This window comes from Rhineura floridana, chromosome 2, assembly GCF_030035675.1.
Source record: "Rhineura floridana isolate rRhiFlo1 chromosome 2, rRhiFlo1.hap2, whole genome shotgun sequence".
Taxonomy (NCBI): domain Eukaryota; kingdom Metazoa; phylum Chordata; class Lepidosauria; order Squamata; family Rhineuridae; genus Rhineura; species Rhineura floridana.
Genome location: NC_084481.1, coordinates 71,687,473 through 71,709,762, shown reverse-complemented (window position 1 = coordinate 71,709,762; position 22,290 = coordinate 71,687,473). Strand labels below are relative to the sequence as shown.

The 22,290-nt window shown below is 43.4% G+C and overlaps 1 protein-coding gene across 1 annotated transcript in view; it reads right to left on the bottom strand.

Annotated features, from left to right (window-relative positions):
* The window catches only part of LCT (lactase), a 28,042-nt gene extending 5,849 nt beyond the window's left edge, over positions 1-22,193 (bottom strand). The window contains exons 1-12 of the mRNA XM_061612703.1: positions 21,533-22,193; positions 20,165-20,240; positions 18,482-18,572; positions 17,011-17,113; positions 16,203-16,281; positions 15,189-15,897; positions 12,334-12,979; positions 9,626-11,188; positions 4,363-4,631; positions 3,570-3,860; positions 2,050-2,248; positions 242-444 (exon numbers count right to left, since the gene is read on the bottom strand). Coding sequence (XP_061468687.1) covers positions 242-444; positions 2,050-2,248; positions 3,570-3,860; positions 4,363-4,631; positions 9,626-11,188; positions 12,334-12,979; positions 15,189-15,897; positions 16,203-16,281; positions 17,011-17,113; positions 18,482-18,572; positions 20,165-20,240; positions 21,533-22,193 — 4,890 coding nt within the window. The remainder of the gene's footprint in view (positions 1-241; positions 445-2,049; positions 2,249-3,569; positions 3,861-4,362; positions 4,632-9,625; positions 11,189-12,333; positions 12,980-15,188; positions 15,898-16,202; positions 16,282-17,010; positions 17,114-18,481; positions 18,573-20,164; positions 20,241-21,532) is intronic.
* Between the last annotated feature and the right edge of the window lie 97 nt (positions 22,194-22,290).

Genomic DNA, 22,290 nt, shown 5'->3' with positions numbered 1-22,290 from the left:
TCATGTATTTGGTACCCACAGCTACCACCTCTGAATAGGTGTTTTGTGTCTTCTTTTCCTCCTCTCTAACTGGAAGAACCCTCCCCACCAAATTTGGCTTTAACAATTAGTGCAGGTCAGACTACTGCTGCAAAGTCAGTGAATGCACTATATACACTGTCCAAAGGAAGTGAAAACATGGGGTGTCACTACATGTACAAATAAGGGTCCCTGTTTTCATCTGTGAAAATTTGGAAGATACCTGGACATATCTCCTGGCAGCATCGAGGTCCTCCTGCTTGGAAGGGTTCTTTGGTTCAGCCCACTCTACGCTGATGGCAAGAGAGATCAACCCTCCTTGTTTGGGGCGGTATGTTTCATTGTAGAGATGCCAGACTTCTGCGTGGGCCTTGATCAAGTTGTGCCCCACTATATAAGGGGCTCTGCCTGGTCTGGCAGAGATGCCTAGTAGGAAGACAATATGATTGGAAGTGGATTATACTGCAGTTCTGGGCTCAGCTGAAGCAAAAGTTAATGGTGAACTTTTATAACATTTTCCAATAGTTCTGTGCAATTTGGCGTTCTATAATGAGACACCCTCAAGAAATGTATCAAATTATCTCCCCTTTTCAGTAGGCGCATCTCATCATCTCAATCAAATGGCTAACGAAGAGTGAGTTTACTTCTATGGTCATTTTCTTGAATACAAATCTGTACAGATGGATTTCCTCTCATACTTCTGCTGCAATGCACCTTTCGTATGAAAGCATAAAATAAACGCTAATTTCAAACCTACTGTAGCAAAATAAAAACACTTTTAAAAAATCACTGCATATGGACAATCTTCATACAAAAAGCTACTATGGACTAAGGTGGTGGGGATAGTTGCCCATTTGATTGTCTCGTGGATTCTATAGCACTGATACAAACCCTGAACATTGTCTGACCCCACACACCAAAAGTAGAGTCTAGAGAGGCATCTCAAATGCACTGCAGCCCTCGCCCTATCTAGACAATTTAAAAACAAACATTGCATTTATTATATTTGATGTGCAGCTTTGTGGGGATGCCCCACCTGGAGAAGAGAAGATGAAGCGGGTCACGATAGCTGTCTTCAAGTGTCTAAAGGACTGTCACACAGAAGATGGCGCAGACTTGTTCTCTGCCCCTTCAGAAGGCAGGACTAGTTACCAAGTGGGCGGAAATGGCAGGGAAGCCAATTTTAGCTCAACATGAGGAGAAACATCTAATTGGTAAGAGCTATTTGACAGTGGGAAGTGGTGGGCTTCACTGCATGGCCACCTGTCAGGGATGCTATTATGATAGTATCCTGCCTAGATCAGAGGGCTGGACTAGATGTTCTCCATGGCTCTTTCCAATACTATCAATCCATGCCCAGCCTCTCTCGTATGCAGTGGCTGGTTGCTTCCTGTGCCAAACATACAGCACTAATATTGCTGAAAGATGTATTAGATGCCTGGGAACATCAGGCTGCTAGATGTATCAATTTTGGAACTGACAGTTTCCAAATCCTGCTCCTGACATACTTTGCAGAGAGAGCCATGAGCACCACAACATCTCTGAATTTAGAAACAAGGGAAGCTGCCTTAGAGTCAGACCATTGGTCCATCTAGCTCAGTATTATCTACACCAGCCTTTCCCAACCAGTGTGCCTCCAGATGTTGTTGGACCACAACTCCCATCAGCCTCAGCCAGCATTGCCAATGGTCAGGAAAGATGGGAGTTGTGGTCCAACAACATCTGGAGGCACACTGGTTGGGAAAGGCTGATCTACACTGACTTGGCAGTGGCTGTCCAGGGTTTCAGACAGGGGTCTCTCCCAGCTCTGTCTGGAAACACTGGGGATTGATCTTTTGCATGCAAAGCAGATGCTTTACCACTGAACTACAGCCGTTCTCCAGTTTCAGAGTTGGCATCAGTAAAGAACCTTAATCACAAAACTGTGCTTTCACAAAAAGCCACACAAGTTCGTATCATCAGTGTCCTTTGATTTTGCAAAGCACCCCTTGAGAAAATGAGAACAAAGCTAGCAAAACACCAAGACCTTACCTGGAGCAGAGACTCCATAACCATAACCAAGATTAGCAATGGCATAGGGCTCATTCAGAGTTATCCAAAATTTCACCTTGTCTCCAAGTCTTTGAAAAAGGAGCTCTGCATATTCCTTAAATTTCTGGATTATGGTCTCATTTTCCCACCCTCCAATGTTTTGAAGGGCTTGAGGGAGGTCCCAATGGTACATAGTTACCTAGAGATGGAGACAGCACATTTACAAACATCTACCACTTTGTCAAAATACCCATCGCCCAATGATAGGAGGAAACAATGACAATATAGCTCTGGGAAATGCAAGGTTTGTTCATAATTTAACTGAAAGGCACAGTCAGCCATGGTATGAAGTAGGGATGTGCTCGAATGTCATAAAATTACAATTTGACACGAGATTTCCTATTTATTTGGGGTTTTTTGTCCTCACGGATCAGGTTTTTTTCTAGCATTTTTCTGCTAGATATCAATATCTTCCTCGTTTTATCTTTGATATCAATATCTTCCTCGTTTTTATTTAAAATAGCGATTTTCAGAAAAAATCTATGAAAAAATATTTTTTAAAATATTGATATTAATATTGATATTTTTTGGGGGGGGGAACCAAATCGGTATTTATAGCAAATAGTGAACATTGATCCCTGACAAAGCAGTACCGGAAGTTCAACAGACCGAAAATCGAACTGGCACTGAATTGTGGATCCTATCCCTGGTATGAAGATACATTTGTGACTCAACATGACTGCTGTATTGTGGTTGTCTGAAAACAAACTAGATGATTTAGGTATGGTATTTCCAGGAAAAATTCTGAGATCTCACCTAGGATTGGCAACACTTTTTATACGAGACCATCCCATCTTGGAAAATTTCATCTCTATTTCTCCCTTTCCCTTCTTCCCCTGATCTCATACCCAGCCAAGAAAAGCTAGAGAACAAGCAAAGAAGCAATATATGGAGTGTCTTTTGGAAGTCTTTATGTAAGGACCTGGAAAGTATGGAACAGACAGGATCACGCATGACTTAACAGTGTCCAGAAAAAGGCGACAAGTCAGGAGTGGAAGATGAACTCCTGATATAGCTTATTCTATTTACCTGTGGATATTCAGCCTGGGGCAGAACCTTAGATTTCTGGAGCAAAGGCACTACAATCCCTGGCTTCTTAAAAGCTCAGGCAGATTTATTATTGTAAGTCTTATATAACCACCTTGAGCCAACCTTAGGCTTCCTCTATCTTCTGCATTGTTTAAAAAGACGTAAGCTTAGAGCTTGGCTCCTCTTTTTAGAATATGACAGCATGTATTTGTGTCAAGCTCGACCTTGCATTTAACATAAGTTAATTGAAAATACTCACCTTCTAAGTAATTTCATTGTGTCAAAATGTCTGAAGATATTAATCACCTTATTAATATTATTAATGTGAACAATGCTAAACATAAGCTAATTTTTTTAAAAATCTGATTTATAGTGTATGTTTCCTTTGCCCCCTACATATAGACTGTATAAAAAACAATCACTGTTTTTACCTGAGGCTGGATATTAGCTGCAAGGAGAGCTTCCACAAGCCTTTCATAGTATTTCAGGCCAGCTTCATTTATATCCTTGGTTGTCCCATCAGGGAGAATGCGAGGCCAGGAGATGGAAAAGCGATAATGAGAGACTTTGACGTCTTTCAGAATAGACAAGTCTGCCTCCATCTTGTGGTAGCTGTCACAAGCTATATCTCCATTTTCATCATTGCTGATTTTCAAAGGAGTGTGTGCAAACTGGTCCCAAATGCTGAGACCTTTCCCATCTGCTCTCCAGGCCCCTTCAATCTATAACAAAACAAATGCTTACATTTATCTCCCATCTTTCCTCAGAGGATTTCAGTATGTGCCCCAACCCCAATTTCATCCTCACAACAACCTGGTGAGAAAGGTTAGGCTGAGTGTGACTGAGGTTCATGGCTGAGCAGGGATTTGAACTAGGGTCTCTAATTCAGCTTTCCCCAACCTGGTGCCCTCCAGATGTTTTGGACTATAACTCCCTCAGCCCAAAACAGCATGGCCAATGGTCAGGGATGCTGAGAGTTGTCGTCCAAAATATCTAGAGGTCAACAGGTTGGGAAGGCTGCTCAAACCACTACACCACACTGGCTGCCACCTCAATGATTCCCTATAATCAAGGTATATATTACTTTTTATGATTCCTCCTTCTCCCCCCCCAAAAAAGGTCCTATAGTTTGATAGCTTGCATACTTTTCACAAAATGAAGGTTTGTGATAGCTTTCACAAAACAATCAATAGTCTTTTGTATTAAAGAATGGTCTTTCCTAACCTGATATGCTGCCGATGCCACGCTCCAATAAAAGTTCTTTGGAAACTCTCCATAAAGAAACTCTTCCTCTTTTGGCAGTGGGATACCATTTTGCTGTACAATTTGAGCATAATATATTGCAGATTGTTTTGGAGTTCTTGGTCTGTTTGGATTTTCAAAATCAACCAGGTGCAGGCCAAATCTTGGTTCATAACCATTTAACCATTCAAAATTATCCATGAACGACCAAACAACATAGCCTCGAAGATTCACCCCATCCAGCTTGTAGGCTAAAAAACACAGAGACATCTGTATAGTAGATCATCAACGCAACAAAGAATGAGGAAGTATAACTGTGAAAAATATATTAATTTTCCCTTATAAATTCACATGCATATTAACAGTGCAGTCCAGTATCAGTCAACTCAGAAGTAAGTCCCACTGAGTTCAGCGAGACTTACTCCCAGTCCCATGTAAGTGTGTATATAGGATTACAGTCTTAGAAAGTAGGATCTCCTGATTACAATTTCTTAGACTTTGGAGGTACACTAAAGGCTGGGATCCTACACATATTTAGACAGGAGTGAATCCCAGTTAACAAGCTGGCACTTACTTCTCAGGATGTGAATCCTAAATATTTACTGTAGCGATTAAACAATGTTATATGTTAAAGTTTTGTTTGCTTTTTTGTTGTTGCTTTGTTTGGTGAAGAAAGTTGCCTTGAAGCCTACTGGAATATAATAAGAAAACTCAGGTGTCAGAGAACAGTCTTTGGGATGATCTGCATTTATATTATATTTGTTATTTATTTCACTAAAATGAAGCCTGCTTCTTTCTAATATTTATACACAAATATGATGTTTTAATATAGCAGGCTGCTTATATTTATTGTTTAACTTATTTTTAAGTTAACTTATTTTATCTGTCTCTGGTTCAGCTTTCTGGCTGTTTGGAGGCTTTCAAGATTCTTGTGGTCGGAGCGCACTTCAATTCGATGAGAGGTCCCCTCTAGGTATTGTCTCCAGTTTTCAAAAGAGTCCTTGATGGCCAGCAGCTCCTTCTCCCAAACTGTGTAGTTCTTCTCTGCAGGCTTTAACTTCTGAGAGAAGTACGCACAGGGGTGCAGCTCCTTCCCTTCTTGGTCTAATTGTAGCAGGACCCCCCCGATGGCAAAATCTGAAGCATCTGCTTCCACTACGAAAGGGCGGTTCGGATCAGCAAAGCGCAGAATGGGCTCAGTAGCAAACCTTCTCTTCAGCTCCTCAAAGGCCTCGGTGGCGTTCTCTGTCCATTGAAACTTCTTCTTCCCCCTTAAACAGTCAGTCAGAGGAGCTGTTAATTTGGAAAACCCTGGAATGAACTTTCTGTAATAATTGGCAAACCCCAAAAACCGTTGTACATCCTTTTTGGTGACAGGTTGGCCCCAGTCCAATATGCAGCTTACTTTCCATGGGTCCATCTCCACGCCTTCCGCTGAGATTCGATATCCAAGGAAGTCTAGAGACTTGAGGTCAAATCCACATTTCTCTAATTTAGCATACAGGTGATTTTCTCTCAGTCTCTTCAACACCGTCTTCACATGCTGGTCGTGGTCTTCCTGGTTCTTTGAGAACACCAGGATATCATCTAAGTAACAGATTACATACGTGTCCAACAAGTCTCTAAACACGTCGTTCATGAATTTTTGAAAAATTCCTGGACTTCCACAAAGCCCGAACGGCATGACCAGGTATTCATACTGTCCGTAAGCGGTCAAGAATCCTGTTTTCCATTCATCTCCCTCCTTCATTCTGATCAGATTGTACGCTCCTCTCAAATCCAACTTCGTGAAGATTTTTGCAGAGCGCAGTCGGTCCAGCAACTCTGAGATCAGGGGCAGCGGGTAGCTGTTGGGGATGGTGATCTGGTTCAATGCGCGATAGTCGTTACAGGGTCTGAGTTCCCCCCCCTTCTTTTTCACAAACAATAGTGGCGCTCCAGCAGGGGATTGTGAGGGGCGTATGAATCCTCACCTCAGGTTTTTATCCAGGAATTCCTTCCGGGCCTCCCTCTCGTTCTCTGTGAGAGAGTAGATTCTTCCTAATGGGATGCTGGCTCCTGGCACTAGATCAATCGCACAGTCGTAAGGGCGGTGGGGGGGTAAAGTCTCTGCCTCTTTTTCATCAAACACATCTTTGAATTCTTCATACTTTGGCGGCAGGGTCACTTGCTTGATCTCTTGCACTGCCCCCGCTAAGGTGTTCTTGATTCCTTCAGGTTGACAGTTCTCCTGGCAATACTGTGAGGTGAACCACACCACCGCCTCCTTCCAACTTATTTTGGGTTCATGCTTTGCTAGCCAGGGCATTCCCAGAATCACCTCAAAGTTCGAGAGATCTGACACGTATAGCGAAATGAACTCTTCATGCCCAGGGATTTGAAGTTTCACTTCCTCCGTGGCTTGTGTCACCCCTCCTGACTTCAGGGGTCTCCCATCGATAGTCTCCACAGCTAGGGGAGCGTCCAGTTTCCACCGGGAAATTCCATGACGTTTGACTAACTTTGCATCAATAAAATTTGTGGAGGCTCCACTGTCAATTAAGGCAGTGGAATTAAACACCACTCCTCTGGAAGTTGTAATCCGAATAGGCAAGACCAACACCCCCTTTGAGGGAGGTTGGATCGTTGGGGGGCCTTTATACAACGCTGCCCCCAGTCCACCGGCCTGCACGTGGACTGGGTGTTCTAGTTTCCCGACGGCTCAGCTTTCCCCCCTTTCAGTCCACAGTCTCTGGCCACGTGGCCCGGCTTTGAACAATAAAAGCATAAACGTTCTCGACGTCGTCTTTCCTTTTCTTCTTCTGACAATCTTGGCCTAGCCCCTCCCTGTCCCTCCGTTGCATTACCTGCCATCCCTGCAGAGGGAAGGGTCTTGCTGCGGGATGCCGAGGCTGAGTATCTCGGGACCTCCTGCTTCCTTTCCAGGCGCCTTCCTTCCATCCGGTGATCTATCTGTAGGCATAGCCGGATGAGCCCTGGTAGGTCAGCGGGGGGGGAGGTCCTGGCCAACTCATCCAGGATTTCAGCATTTAATCCACTCCGGTACATAAACATCAGGGCGGCGTCATTGTAACCAGTTTCCTGGGACAGAATTTTAAAAGCGTTAGTGTACTCGGAAACAGTCCCTTTAGCTTGCTTCAGAGCGCCTAGTTGCCGCGCTACTGTTTCAGCTCTTTGCGGGTCTTGGAACATCTCGGTCATCTCCTGTATAAATCCTCTGTACCTTCTTAAGACAGTATCCTTTCTCACGAGATACGGAGTCACCCATTTTGCAGCTTCTCCCTCCAGGAGGCTAATCACGAAGGCCACTTTAGCCCCATCGTCTGGAAATTCCGTGTGCCTGACATCCAGATATAACTCACATTGAGCCACGAAAGTTGCCAACTGATCACTTTGTCCCGCGTATTTTGGGGGCAATCCAATGGGAACCTTTACTACGGCAGCTGGAGGGACTGTTTGCATCTGGTCTATCGTGGCCTTCAAGGTTTGATTATCCGTCTTCAGCGCCTTGACTGCTGCTAGCAGGGCTTGAACATCCGTCTGCAAATCAGCTACCTTAGTCCTCAAGAGTTTCACTTCTTCCATCTCAGAAGTGGGGTTCGTCCCCCCCGCTGCTCCCTTTGACATCTTGTCCCAGTCAAGTGAAGAGAGCGTTGAGGGTGATTTAGGTGGCTCTGTCAAGCTGTCAGGCCCAGGATGTGACTCAGGAACCAGACCAGCGGTTGTAGTTAATTCGTGTTTTATTAGGGTAATGTCCAAACAAAGACTGCGTTTTCTCATGAAGCAATACAGGGATACAGGTCCTGCGGCATTGGGAGAAAGTTGACAGAGCAAGGGACTTCTTCCCGCCTGTTCTTTAAGAAGGGGCCAAACGGGCGTGCAATCTTTCGCTCCTCCTTAACTGCCCCTCAGGTACTGCCCGCCTTCTCCCCCTTCTCTCCTGTCTTTTCAGCTGTCTCCGTGTGCGCGGTGAGGGGGGAAGCATCACCCCCTCCTCTTCTGAAGTTTCCGATTCCAGGATGGGGGATAGGGGAGGGGCTGATGGTAAACTGCCTCCCCGCTTTTCTGCTGTGAGCAGCCCTCCCTCTTCCCCCTCTTGCTCTGAGCCTGAAAGAGGGGGAGGCGTGAGAATGTCCAGGGAGGGCTCAGGCTCCCCGTTGCTAAGCAACCTTATCACTGGCAGTTCCTCTGTTTCGTCTTCGCTCCAAAGGTGGGAAGTTCCTCGCCCTTCCCTCTGCCATCCATCTGAATACTCTTCTCCCAACTCTCCGGGATCCAGCTCCCCGGGATTGGGACCCCAGCTCTGCCTTCCGACATGCTCTGACCACGCCTCTTTCCACAACCCCCATTATGGTAGGTTGCTGTTCCGAGCATGACTCTTGATTGGAAAGAGTGAGTGACCTCTGCTGAGGGCAGGCTACATTCTGGCATCTCTCTGCATTAGATACAATTGGATCATTCCATCACTCCTGAAGGAGAAACACAGCACAACTCTCTGCCTTCAGCGGAAGCTGATTAGAAGTTGGCACAACTCAGAATGTCACTGCCAAATTAGATTTTATTTGTTTATTAAGAATACTTCTATCTCCCTTTAGAATTCTGAGAGCTCTTACAAAAAAAAACCCTCTCAAAGTGAAATCGAGTACAGGAACAACAATCACACAGTGTTCATTCAGAACCAGGATTATTCAGGCAGCATTTCCCGCCCTTGTCCTTGTTCTCCTCTGGTGTCATACCAGGCAGGATCCCCAGCAAAAAGAGGATTTTACTTAAAGGAAGTGGGTCTGAACAGCTGGATCTCACTCAGCGCTGGCACTTGGGCAGGGATCATGCAATTAGTAATTATAGGATTGGGTCTTTGAAAGTAACGTGCAGGGGAAGGACAATCCAGATTGCTTCAGGCTCTGTCATGGAAGGTAAAGGGGCTTTAATCCTTTCCTTCCTGTTGTAGTTTGGAACGGTCCCCTTGTTCTTGAAATTTACTTTACAAAATCCAATCACATAACTGCTGATTATGTGATAGGCGTTTCATCTCGTTTGGGGCTCACAGGAGCCTTTAATGACACCTTGCAGAATATTAGCACTTTGTGCCAAGTCATACTAGCTTGGAATAACTGATCTAGAAACTAAAACTAAAACTAAACACACTCACCTAAAACTGATTTAGCCAATTACATTGGGTGACTTTCTAATTCTACCAAGTATCTAAACTAGACAACTTCAATGCATCAGGTTATTACAATACCTTTCAAAGCTTCATCAATGTGGGTTTTATAGTAGAAGATCCTGCTGATATCCTCAACATCAGAATTGGTTTTTATTCCAACCCCATTCTCAGTAATGTAAATAGGAGGATTGCCATATTCCTCTTTGATCCAGTTGAGCAGCCGCCGCAACCCCCAGGGCACTGCTCGCATATTTTCCAGTGCTGAGCTAGGCCATGAAGAGTCAATCTCCAGTACTCGTTCCTGGTCATCCTCATAAGAATATGGTTTCAGCCTGGTGATCTTGTGCTTTACAATTTTGGCAGTGTAATAATTCAGGCAGAAGACATCCGCTGTGCCCCTAATATATTCTCTCTCTTTGTCCGTGAAAACTGGAAGCCGGGAAGATGGCAGTTTCTGTAGCTCACTCCTGTTCCCCACTTTCCACTTCATGGCATCTGGGTAATCGCCATTTTTAAAAATTGGGTGTGCAAACCATCCTCCTGTGAATTGCAGGTAACGATCAGCTGCTTCCACATTCCGAGGATCATTCACTGTCTTTGGCTCAACCCAATCCATGTTTAAACTCAAAGAGATTACACCTTTCTGACTCTCTCTATATTTCTGGTCATATGTGTGGTAAACTCTGGCATGGGCCTTCACTATTGTGTGAGTAACATTGTAGGGCTCATAGCCTGGATTACCTTTTCTATTTGGTGGGAATACTCCCAGACCATAGCCTAGCCAAGAAATCATAAAAGGTTCATTGAAAGTAATCCAGAACTTGACCCTGTCTCCAAATGTCTGAAAACAAAAGTCTGCAAAACTATCAAACAGTTCAACTAACATGGGGTTTGCCCATCCACCAATGTCTTGCAGAGCTTGGGGCAGATCCCAGTGGTGGAGAGTGACCATTGGTGTGATATTTTGGGCTAGCAAACCATCAATCAGCCAGTTGTAATAGTCTACACCATAGCTATTTATGGAATGGTTTCTTCCATTTGGAAAAATTCGAGGCCACGAAAGGGAGAAGCGATAGCTGTTTACCCTTAAGGCTCTCAGTAAATAAAGATCTTCATCTACTTTATTGTAACTGTCACATGCTATATCTCCTGTATCATTGTTGTTAATATTACCCGGAATGTGGCTAAAGTTATCCCATATGCTTGGTCCCTTCCCATCTGCATCCCAACCTCCTTCAATCTGGTAGGCAGAAGTGGAAACACCCCATAGAAAATCTTCTGGGAAGGTGCCATAGAAATATGTATCTCTTTCCAAATAAGTCTGGTTTGAAAATTTTTCCCAAACCACCTTTGCCTTTGAGGGAATTTCAGAAGGTGGTAAACTAGGCAGCTTTGGAGCCACGGAAACATCCTTTTTGAGTGGCTGGAGAAAATTTCTTGGGATCACACTAGGAAATCCATTATTTTTGATAACTGTGGAGAAGAAATAAGCAGATTCTTTGGGTGTCCTTTGCCTATTTGCACCTTCAAAATTCACATGGTGTAGCCCAAACCTTTGACTATAGCCCGCTGTGCCTTCAAAACCATCAATCAGTGATCTGGCAACATATGACTGAACATCAACAGCATCTAGCTTTATAGCTGTCAATGAAGAAGAGAGAATTTAGTTAGATTTTCATTCGTTCATTCATTCATTCACATACATAATATAATCACAACTATCATCTCCTCTCAGCATTAAAGCAATGACATGAATTTGCACAGTGCTGCTCATATTGTCCTGAGTCAGTGAAGTGTAAACTAGTATAGCTATTTATCTGCACATTTAGGATACCTTTGAAATCATTTGCATGAGGCAATGCACAAATTGGGGTATCTGAGTGATAATGCACCTATTAGTTCATCTAGCCAAAGCCAAGGACTTGGGCTGGTTCACACCGGCAGCATCATTATTCAATTATACAGTACTTGCTCACTGGTGAACAAATGAACTAAAGGTACTTCCAGATGTGGATAATTATTAAACAGTACACAGTCATTGCTGTTCTGCATTAAACTGTAACCAGAGTAGCAATTCTCCCAGATTGTTGGAATCCACATGACATTCTGTAGCCAGGTGTGGAAGAGATTATTTTCATTAAAACCAGGGGAGGGTTACATATTCCCTCCTTATTGCTCTGAAAATCAAGATTTCTCCCTTCCCCCCCCCCACTGCAATTTAAGGGGAGGGAAAAGAGAGACAGATATAAAAACAGTTCTGTTTGGAGAAGGAAGGGTAAAGTGACAGAACTGATTCCAAGAGAAGAGATGGACCACAGAAAAGGAAATGGCTAGAGTAATCTATACAGCCCATAACTAGTCAAACAACTGGCTGAACAGCTGCGTGATGGATACATCTGGGGAAATTGTGTGGTTGTTCCACTGTGTGTGTGTGTGTTTAAAAAAAGCTAGTCAGATTTTCTGAGCTCTGAAAGCAGGGGAAACATGGAAGGAGGATGTCTTTATCATAAGGTTGCCAGGTTCAGGGCCTGAGACTGCTCCTGTATCTTTACATCAGAAAATTGCCACATAAAGTTACTTTTGCTTGTCATTTTCACATGGTGAGCATTTCTTCTCAATTGCACCCCTTTCTCCTCTGGGGCAGGTCCTGATATTTACCATATGCTGGAGATTGACAGGAATATAGTAGATCTTGGGAAGGGGACTAACTAAATAACTTGACTTTGTCCTTACTCATTAATGTCCATTCTTTTTCATGCCTGATGCCCACTCCAATTCATGAATACCTTTTAAAGCCTCGTTGATATAGAGACGGTAGTAATCCACTCTCATAGTATCATTAACAAAATTGCCTCCATCATCTGTCGGTGCACCATTCCCCACTATATAAATTGGAATTCTTGTTCCTGTATACTCTTTGGACACAAAGAGCAGCAATCTTCTCAATCCCCAAGGCACCACATAGAGCCAAGGTGCAGCTGTCTGTGGCCAAGAGGGATCCACATGTTGGGAAAAGCTGCCGATATTCTCATAGCTTGGAGTGCAAGAATGATTCACTGAAGCACTGATGAGCCTGGAAGTGTAATGGGAAAGGCCAAAGAAGTCTGCAGTCCCCTTCACCTGCTGCTTCTCCTCATCAGTGAACGTGGGGAGTTTGGCAATGGGAGAAGAGCACTGCTGGTTCTTCTCCTGAATCTGGGATTTCAGGATGTCTGGATAATCGCCGTTGACAAATATTGGATGAGCAAACCAGCCCAACATGAAATGCAAGTAGCGTTCTGCTGCTCTCACATCCTCAACACTCCCTGGGGTCTTGGGTTCAGCCCAGTCTGAATTCAACACTATTCCCACCTTCCCATGTTGTTTGGGGCGGTATTGGGCATCATAAACATGCCAGGCGAAAGCATGAGACTTGAGAATAACATGAGCCACCTTTGGGGAGGGAAAGAAGAAAGTAAATATTACTCCACCAAGTATAACTCACTGGTAGACCTCATTGTTTGCCTGATAGAAGTTCCAGCTTCAGTCCCTGGCATCTCTTCAGTTACACGACCTCTGATAGAGGGGCTGGGAAAGGTCTCTACCTGAGACTTCTGCTGCAGGTGGAACCAGTTATCCAGAGAGGAGGAGGCAACTTGGATCCCCTTCCAGATGTTCATGGACTCCAACTTCCATCAGCCCCAGACGGCATGGCCAAGGTCAGAGATGGTGAGAGTTGTAGCCCAACAACATCTGAAGGGCACAACACAGACTACACCTGGGCTAGATGGACCAAATATAAAGACAGGTTCATATGTATACACCATGGATATTTGCAGCCTAAGCCTCATAACATCCAATTATATTTGAGAGCCACATGCGCCTAACAGTGAAGATTAAAAAAAAAACCCCTCAGAGGTTTAAGAGGCTAGCAGGGATCAACTATAGAAGCTTTTTGTGTTACCTGAGCTCAAAGCCAAAAGATCTGAGTATTCAAGAAGTTTAGCCAACTATACAGGAAACTATTCCTTTAAAAACAAGGTAGGGAAAAACTACCATCTTTTTCCTTTGCTTCCTTTGCAACAATTTCAATCCCAACTTCTGAAAAACAAGAGCTGTAGCATACAGCATTACAGCATCAACAGAAGTATCTGGCCTAAAAGGTGCTACTGGAGTTACTTTCAATACTCTTAACATGGCTTTCAGTTCCAACCTACTAAGGATCCCATCTCCCCTCTTCTTTTGGAAGTCACAGCATTCCAATGCACATATTCCTAGTAATTTGTAACTTCATACATGTTCATGTGGCAGAAATCATTCCCACAGCAGGCTAATCTAAGGCTGTCTACAGGCTGAAATATGCTGCTGCAAGTATTCAGAAGCTATCCATCAGTCAATCTCATAGCAAGACAGTCATATGATGGATAACGGAGTGGGTTTTGTTATGCAATAAAACAACCTGGGACTCTCTCCTGCAGTTGTCCTGACATCTACCCAGTTATCTGTTTTGATGTATGGTTACTAAATCCTCACAAATCTGCCCCAGGAAATATCTGATGCACAGGTTGTTTTCATTGTACCATCTACTTATACACTCTGTTTTAGAATGTACATTAGAAGATGCCTAATATTTGGAAGTCTTTGCCACACCTAACCATAATTTGTAGAACCCCTTAAAGCACAAGACCCAAATAAGACTCCTTTTTTCCTTCTTACACCTGAGTGTATTCAAACTTTCTAGAAGTCCCTGTCAAGGTCTGGAAGGAGAGAGAGGAAAAAATGGCCTCTTCTGTTCTGAGAGATTCTTAGTCTACTTTTAGATATCATTTTAAAGATGTTTATTTGGACCTAATCAGACTTCATATTTTATAGACTGCCAAATATATAGTGGCTCATATCATACCTGATATGAGGAGCAAGATATTGTGGATATTTTTATAATGCATGAAAATGCTTCTCTGAGGGTCCCTTCCAATGTTACACAACCAGTAGTGTGAGAACCACTGAAATGTGCCTCCCGAACCACAATGTGGCAGCTTCCGATGCTACTCTGTAGTGTTAGAAGTCCCATGGAAGGAGTCTAGTCTTTGCTGCAATTCCTTTCCCTGTCAGTATTGCTCCAGTCCCCGACAGGGGCAACTCTGGGATGGGAAAAAGCCAAGTGGTACAGGAAGGAGCCAAGAGACAACAGGGTTTTTTTTTGCCAACAAAGGGAACATTGGTAGGGACCCTTCATCTAGAATGAATCATGTAAATGCCATTAGCATGGACAAAAAAAGCCCAAGAGTACCTCTTTACAGCCAGTCAATTTTTCATTCTTATTATCTTATTTCTAAATGGAAAGATCCGCGGTTTCAGCCAACCTCTCAACAAGAACAGCTATCAATTCAAGGGTCACTGCATGCTCACACACTGGCTGGCAAGATTGTTCATGTCATAGATTAGAACATGGTAGCTTGGCTTCAGACTTCCAGATTCATCTCCCCCTTGACTCCATTCATGCCAGACATTCAATCAGACATGGTGCCAATATTGGCCCCTCCTTCAGTCTGATGAGAAAGAAATAGCCTCAGATTAGGAGGCAATTGCCCATCGCTTGCTCTTTGTGGAGTCAATACAACCCATAACACTAGGCTCATGCTACGGCACTTGTTGTTGGTACCTGATATGATGCCATCCCTGGATCAACAATTCCTGGAGGATGCTGCCCAGTGCCATAGCCAGCATAGCTAACAACCCAGGGCTCATGGAAGGTAATCCAGAATTTAACGCGATCCCCAAAAGTGGCAAAGCAGAATGCCGCATACTCTACAAAGGCACTTATGATGCTGTCATTTTGCCAGCCACCAAGATCCTGCAGAGCTTGTGGTAGGTCCCAGTGGAACAAGGTCACCATGGGCTCAATATTAGAATCCAGCAAGCTGTCTATGAGTTTGTTGTAGTAATCCACTCCTTGGGGATTCAAGCTGTCCTTGCTCCCATTGGCAAAAATCCTAGGCCACGATATAGAAAATTTATAGATTTTTGGTCGAAGGCCTCTAAGGAGGTAAACATCATATTCTAGCTTGTGGTAACTGTCACATGCAAGATTGGCTGTCTGATTCATGTGGACGTGGCCCTGATGCCCGTATCGGTCCCAGATGCTCTCTCCTTTTCCATCCTCTGCCCAGGCTCCTTCAACATTAAAGGACCCTGTTGATGTGCCCCAGAGAAAACTACTAGGGAAAAGGCCAGACAAAAAAGAGTCTCTCTCCTGCTCAGACTGGTTGGCAAATCTTTCCCAAACTGTTGGATAGGATGAAAGTGGGGCAATCACAGACAGCAGCGCTTCCTTTGGCTTTGGTTGGATGGCCAGATCTCCTGTGTAGGAACTAAAAAGAAATAAAGGGTTGCGATATGAGTATGTATCAACACTTAAACCTTTATGCTCATCAGATTGGCAGTCAGGTCCCCAAGCTGCAGAATCACTATGAGACATTCAAGCGAAGCTGATATTAATATTAGAGATTTCAAATACTATGGGTATCAAATGTACAGATATTATTTCACCCGCATATAGATCAGGGCTGGGGAATCTCAGGCCTGGGAGGCAAAAGGTGGACCTGTAGTCTTAATTGCACAAGTGGTATAGATTTATAACCAAACAAATTTAACATTAAACATAAACATTTTGTACCGAGTTGTGTGAATGGATGAGTTGTCCAAGACATCATTCACATCATATCCTACTGCCCATGCTTGAGCTTCATAAATGGCTGAAAAATAGGAGGAGAGGATAAGAGTATCAGTGCAATGCAATGGGTGTGCAAGAGCAGACATTAGGCTAGTGACATTAAGTCTTACCCTGCAGCTCCTTTTCAGCAAAATCCCACTTCTTGAAACTAATAGCAAGTCTCACTAGAACAGTAATGGTGGGGACAGACTGCCCCTAGCATGTAATTCTAGTGCTTCAGAGCTTGTACTGGCTGCCCACACTTTACCAGGCCAGTTCAAGTTCCTTGTCTTAATTTACAAATCCCATAACAACTTGGGTCCAGGATCAGGATGACCACCTGATTCCTTATTTCCCTGTCCAATCACTGAAATCTTTGGGGGAGTCACTGTTGGTGATCCCCCCTGGCATGGACGCATGGCTCATATCCACCAGGATCTATGCATTCAGTGAGCCCAGTTCTGCAGAACTCCCTCCTGGCTGGGATTAGATAGGGTCTCTTCCTGTTGGATTTCTGTTGCTTGGTAAAGACATTTTTATTTCAGCAGGCATTTAAAGTAAACGTTCTTCTATAGTTAATTTTAACTGATTTTATCTTCACTATATCTTTTGTAACCTTACTGTACACCACTTAGATTACGCTATTAAATGGTACAGAAATGGTTGAAACACACATAGTACATCCCATGGCTTATATAGTATTCTACTTGTTCCCCAAGTCCTGGACGAGCAAGCCATGAGACCACAGTTCCTCTTTGCAGAAGGCACTTACCACTGAAAATGGAAGCCACTATTGCAGATCGGTTTTCTTGCAAAGTTGAACATTCATGGAGCTTTAGACTAAAGAGCAAGATCCCCATATTGTTTGGGCCGTGCTATAAACAAAACAAAAACTTAGTAAGCGGCACAAATCATTTTAAGCCAAACTTTCAGAGCTGTATGATATGTTACTTTAATTGTAAATAATATAAAATCAGGCAGCGTGGCTTGACGTAGAGGGTTGTATTCAATGCTAATCCTACTCAGAGTAGACCCATTGATATTAATGAACCTAAGTTGGTCGTGTCTATTAACTTAGATGGGCCTACCCTGAGTAGAACTAGCATTGAACATCACCTAGAGTGAGAAGATGCAAAGGAGGACACTGTTGCAGCCTTTAAGAGTTGGGCAGGGTTCTGGCATATTTAGATTGTCATTCTGGCAGAGATATGGCACAGGGAAAAAATGGAAAAATTAGGAAAAAAGGAAGGGAAATGATCCCCCTCTCCCCATTTTTCCAGTTTTTTTCTGAACCTTCATATCTCTAGATTCTGGTATGAGAAAAACTGTTTCGGTCTTTGTACTGCATCACTTAGAACAAGGGAGCTATCAAAGACTTATTTTCTCATGCACTTTGTAGAAGTATGTTGGTTCCCCAGAATGAAATAGTCATAGACCAATAGGAAGGAGCAGAACAAGCTGCCTTCTCTTGAGTCAGACCATTGGACCCATCAAACTCAGTCTTGTCTACACTGACTGACAGAAGTTCTCCAGGGTTTCAGGCAGCTGTCTTTTCCCATTGCACCAGGAGATGCTGGGGACTGAAGCCAGGGCCTTCTGCATGCCAAGCAGATGCATATGTAGCTTCTTACTAATTTTATTGTTGTACTTTGACACATTTTGTGAAAAGCAGTAGAGAAATCTTCATCTAAAAAATAATTAAATATCACTGAGCTACAGACCAGGAGAGGAGACTATTGCAGAAACTTGGATTAAGACTGCAGTCCTATTCACCCTTACTTTGGAATAGGCCCAGCTGAATATTGTAGGACTAGAATCCCAGTAAACATGCAGAGGATTGGGCTGTATATGATTTATTGTACAACTATCATGCAGATTTCTAGACTTGTTTCTGCCTGTGCATTACACAGTATCATCACTATGTCTAACCCTTAGCTGTATTCATTAAAAAAAAAATCTTATTTAGAGATGCAGTCCCAATCACCCAGCAACAGACTACAATTCATTTCACGATTTTATAGGGTGGGGAACCTGTGACCTTCCATATTAAATGGATCCCAGCTCCCATCAGCCCCAGACATCATAGCCAATGGTGAGAGATGTTGGAAATTGTAGTCCAGCAATATCTGGAAGGCTGGAGGTTCCCCACCCTTTATATAAATGGACATTGGAGGAGCTGTATTTATAGAACAGATGCCATTCTAAAGAGTTCACAGAACACTTGGTGCAGCGCTCAGAATTACCTGTAGTTCACTCAGCATCTTTTGGAAACCTGCTTTCCTTTTACAGTTGTACTGAAGACTGAGAGAGAGAAAATCAAGAGACTCCTGGAAACAAAACAGAGCATTATCACAGAGGAGTAATATTTGTAACCTACTCCTGAAGCTACGCCTTCAGCAGTAGAAACAGCTCTTATTATTTTATCCTTGGAGCCAAAGTAAAGATCTGCTTTTAACTGTACCTATCTATCCAGAAGTATGCCCCACTGAGTTTAACGGTTCTTACTCTTATGGGAGAGTGCATAGGATTGCAGCTATTGTTACGCTTGATGGCTCAGGATGAAGAAATTTAAAAATAAATGGAAGCACAGTAAAGAGACAATTTGAAATGAGGCAGTTTCTTGGAATGACATTTTCTTTAACATCTTCATTGGAAAGAATGAGGGCTGATCCACACATTTGTTCAACTTATGCAGATGTGGCAGTTACTCTCTGATCAGCACACAAAGGACAAAACATAACATGGAAAATGGATAGAGGAATAATTCCCATTCCCATAATTTATGAAGTTCCTGATTTCACAGATCTGTCCACTCATCTCCTTGATGTGTATAAATGCCAAACTTCTCTTATAGCCTATAAAAATGGCAAATATCTGCCTAAGTAGCCACTTAAGGCAGCAGGTGATGGGGAATGGAATGACAGCTATTCCTCAGGTGTTGTTTTTCCTCATTAAATGCCAGTATCTCTGGTTATTACGACAAAGCGACAATAGTTCTTTATAGATATACTGAGGTAATCACTCTGTGGCAACTAACTTCCATCTATTGTTGTAGCCTGCCCTGGGATCTTACGGTGAAGGGCGGGTAAGAAATCTTATTTAAATAAATAAATAAGTCCAATAGCAGCCATTGATCCGTCCATCCTCCATAAATTGGTTGACACCCCTTTAATAGCCATCTAATTGGCAATGGATTTCATAAATTAATTATGCATTGTGTGAAAGACTCTCTTTTATCTGGCTTTACTGACTATGCTGCTGTAAGAGTAACTGCTCCGCATACTGTACTTACTACATTTCTTTGAGTCCAAATGATCCCATACTTGTGTCAAACGATGGGAGACGCCCATGACTGATTTAGCTGCAGCAAGGGCTGGGGAACCTCAGGCCTGAATGCGGCCTTCCAAACCTCTCTATCTGGCTCTCCTCAGACCATGCCCCTCCTCAGGTGACCCGCACTCCCCAGGCCACATTGTTCACTGCTCCTGGCTCCACATCGTCCTCAGTGTTTTTGCCTGGCGGGAGTGTCCTTGGACTGTGATAATGTCTCTTGTTTGCCTGATGGAGGACGGAGAGAGGTGTGGGTAGAACACTGACTGTGCAATTAAAATGTAGCCTACTGTAGAAATGCAAGTGTCACATCCATTGTTCTGCCCATTTGTCCCTGAGGGAATGCAGCCCTCAGGCTGAAAAAGGAACTGCACCTACCAAGCCAAACACAGCCCACCAACCTGCCAGAGGGTTGACAATCTCAGACAGGCATATCAAGCCGCCTGCATTTTTCTTGGGGAAGAGAGGAGGAAGCAGGCCTGAGCTAACACGAATGAAAAACTTTTATGTGAACTTTAGTTAGGAACGATGATTTTCCTAATAAAATATGAGCTGAATGTTAAGAAGAGAGTCATGAGAAAATAAAATGCGTCACCGAAATTGAAGCCAAGAAAGATCCTGGTGGCATTAGCCTGGCATCACTAACATCTAGAGAAATGGACACTTTCCCATCTGAAAGCAAGAAGAAAAAAGTTATCAATTGTACTTTTAATTTATTTAATGCAGAGGAAAAAGAGGGGATACTTCCAGTAGAAGCAAATTCCAATAGTTTTTTTAAAAAATTCTCATTATATAATGCCATCACAGCGTGTCTGTGCTTTGAATACAGATCTCTGCCCCAAGTAGCTTACTATCTCAAGTTGGACACTTAAGGAGACACTAGACGAAGGTGAGCAGGATGTAGACTAAAGTAAATAATGTGTTCAGTTGCATGTACTTCTGTTTAGCATCAGTAGTGGATGAGGACTAAGTTTTTGCATTTAAGTCTTCATAGAAAAAGTGGGATTTGAGAAGATATTTGAATGAAAAAATCAGTATATTTGCTGTGTTCTCTGTGTAGTTTTTAAATATTATAAAGCACATTGAAGGCTCCTCAGCCAAGTAGAGAAGCAGCGAAGCAAGGAAAAAAGGGCAGAATTTGTTAAGCAGCTGAGGAAGAGTGAGAGCAGGTGTGGGGAACCTTTGGCCCTTCAGATGTTGCTAAACTACAACTCCCATCATCCCGGCTTGCTAGGGCTGATGGAAGTTGTAAAACCAGAGAATTTGATAAAGATGTCCAGGAACAAATGGGCAGAGAGGGGAAATAGATCTGAGGGGGGAAGGGGGGGAAGAAGAGAAAGAGCTTCTCTTTGTGGAGATCCTGAATAGAGCAACAGTACAAGTAAGAGGGGAGAACCAGTTGTGGTTCGAGTCAGAAATCTACAACATGAAAAGTGAGTGAGGAAGGAGAGCGGTCCTTTCTATCAGGGGCAGCAAAGGGCAAGGAAGGGGGGCAGCGATTGGTCAGTAGTTTTGGTGACAAAGATGGAAGAAACAGCAGAGAGGATAAAAAACAGACAGGAGGAGTTGGACACAACCCTATGCAACAAAGTCCTTCTCAGAGTAGACCCATTGAAATTAATGAACCTAAGGTGGTCATGTCTATTAACTTCAATGAGTAGGGCTAGCATTGATTACCACCCATACTCCAAAAATGTGTAGGCAAAATGTAGAAAGGGAATGGGATGGGATGGGGTAGAATGGGTCAAGGGACTTTTTTTTAAAATGAAGAATGCCCCCCCACCCCAATTACCTTGCTGGAGTGCAAGATAAAGAGAGTACAACCTCATGGGCTGTGCAGCATTAGCCAGTGTACAACACTGACTTCCAGAGGAATTTTACTCATCCGCCCCATATCCAAAGTGCCTGCCACACTTCTAGAGAAGACACATACAGTATTCCATCCCCATCCTCATTTTCTTTACCTTCTGAAGAATATTTTTCATGGTAGAGATTATAAGCTTTTTCATGCGCTGAAGCTAGTGCCCAGAGAGGAAGGGCTTGTGGGTATCCATGCGACAAGCCCTCCGTGATCTCAGGTAGGTTGCTGAAAGTGAGCCAGGTGTCCACAAAACCACCAAAAGATTCAAAGCAAAACTCTGCATACTCGGCAAAAAGGTCAGCAAAAGTTGTAGACTTCCTCAAAGCTAGCTGGGTGTTCAAAGAGTGCGGCAAATGTTTTTGATGTAGAATTAAAATTGGTTTGAGGTCAGCAGCTCTGAGTGTTCTGAAAAGTTGTCTGTAGCATTCAACGTTAGTCTCGTTGGGTTTTTGAGCATCTGCCTCCGCAAGGATATGAGTCCAAGGCAAGAAGACTTTAAAGTGGGTCACGCCACTTGCACGGAGTTCAGCAAAGTACGGTGGCAGGTAAGAGAGCAAAGGCCAGTGACAAAGATAATTTGACTGGCCCCTTGCAGAATTAAGAGCAGGTTCTCCAAGAAGTTGACTTTGGAAGTTTAAATTACTTAGTAAATCATCAGTAAGAGGGCCAGCAAGGACAATAAGCTTCTGAATAAGATCCAAGTCTACTCCAATGCAAGGCAAAGGAAGCAGAAAAACCAGACACACCTTGTAAACCAGTGCCATGCCTGCTAATGCAAGGGCACATGAAGTTGTGCCACTTATACTAAATTGGAGATAATACAAGTTAAAAGTTAATTCTATTATCTATCACAAAGATGCA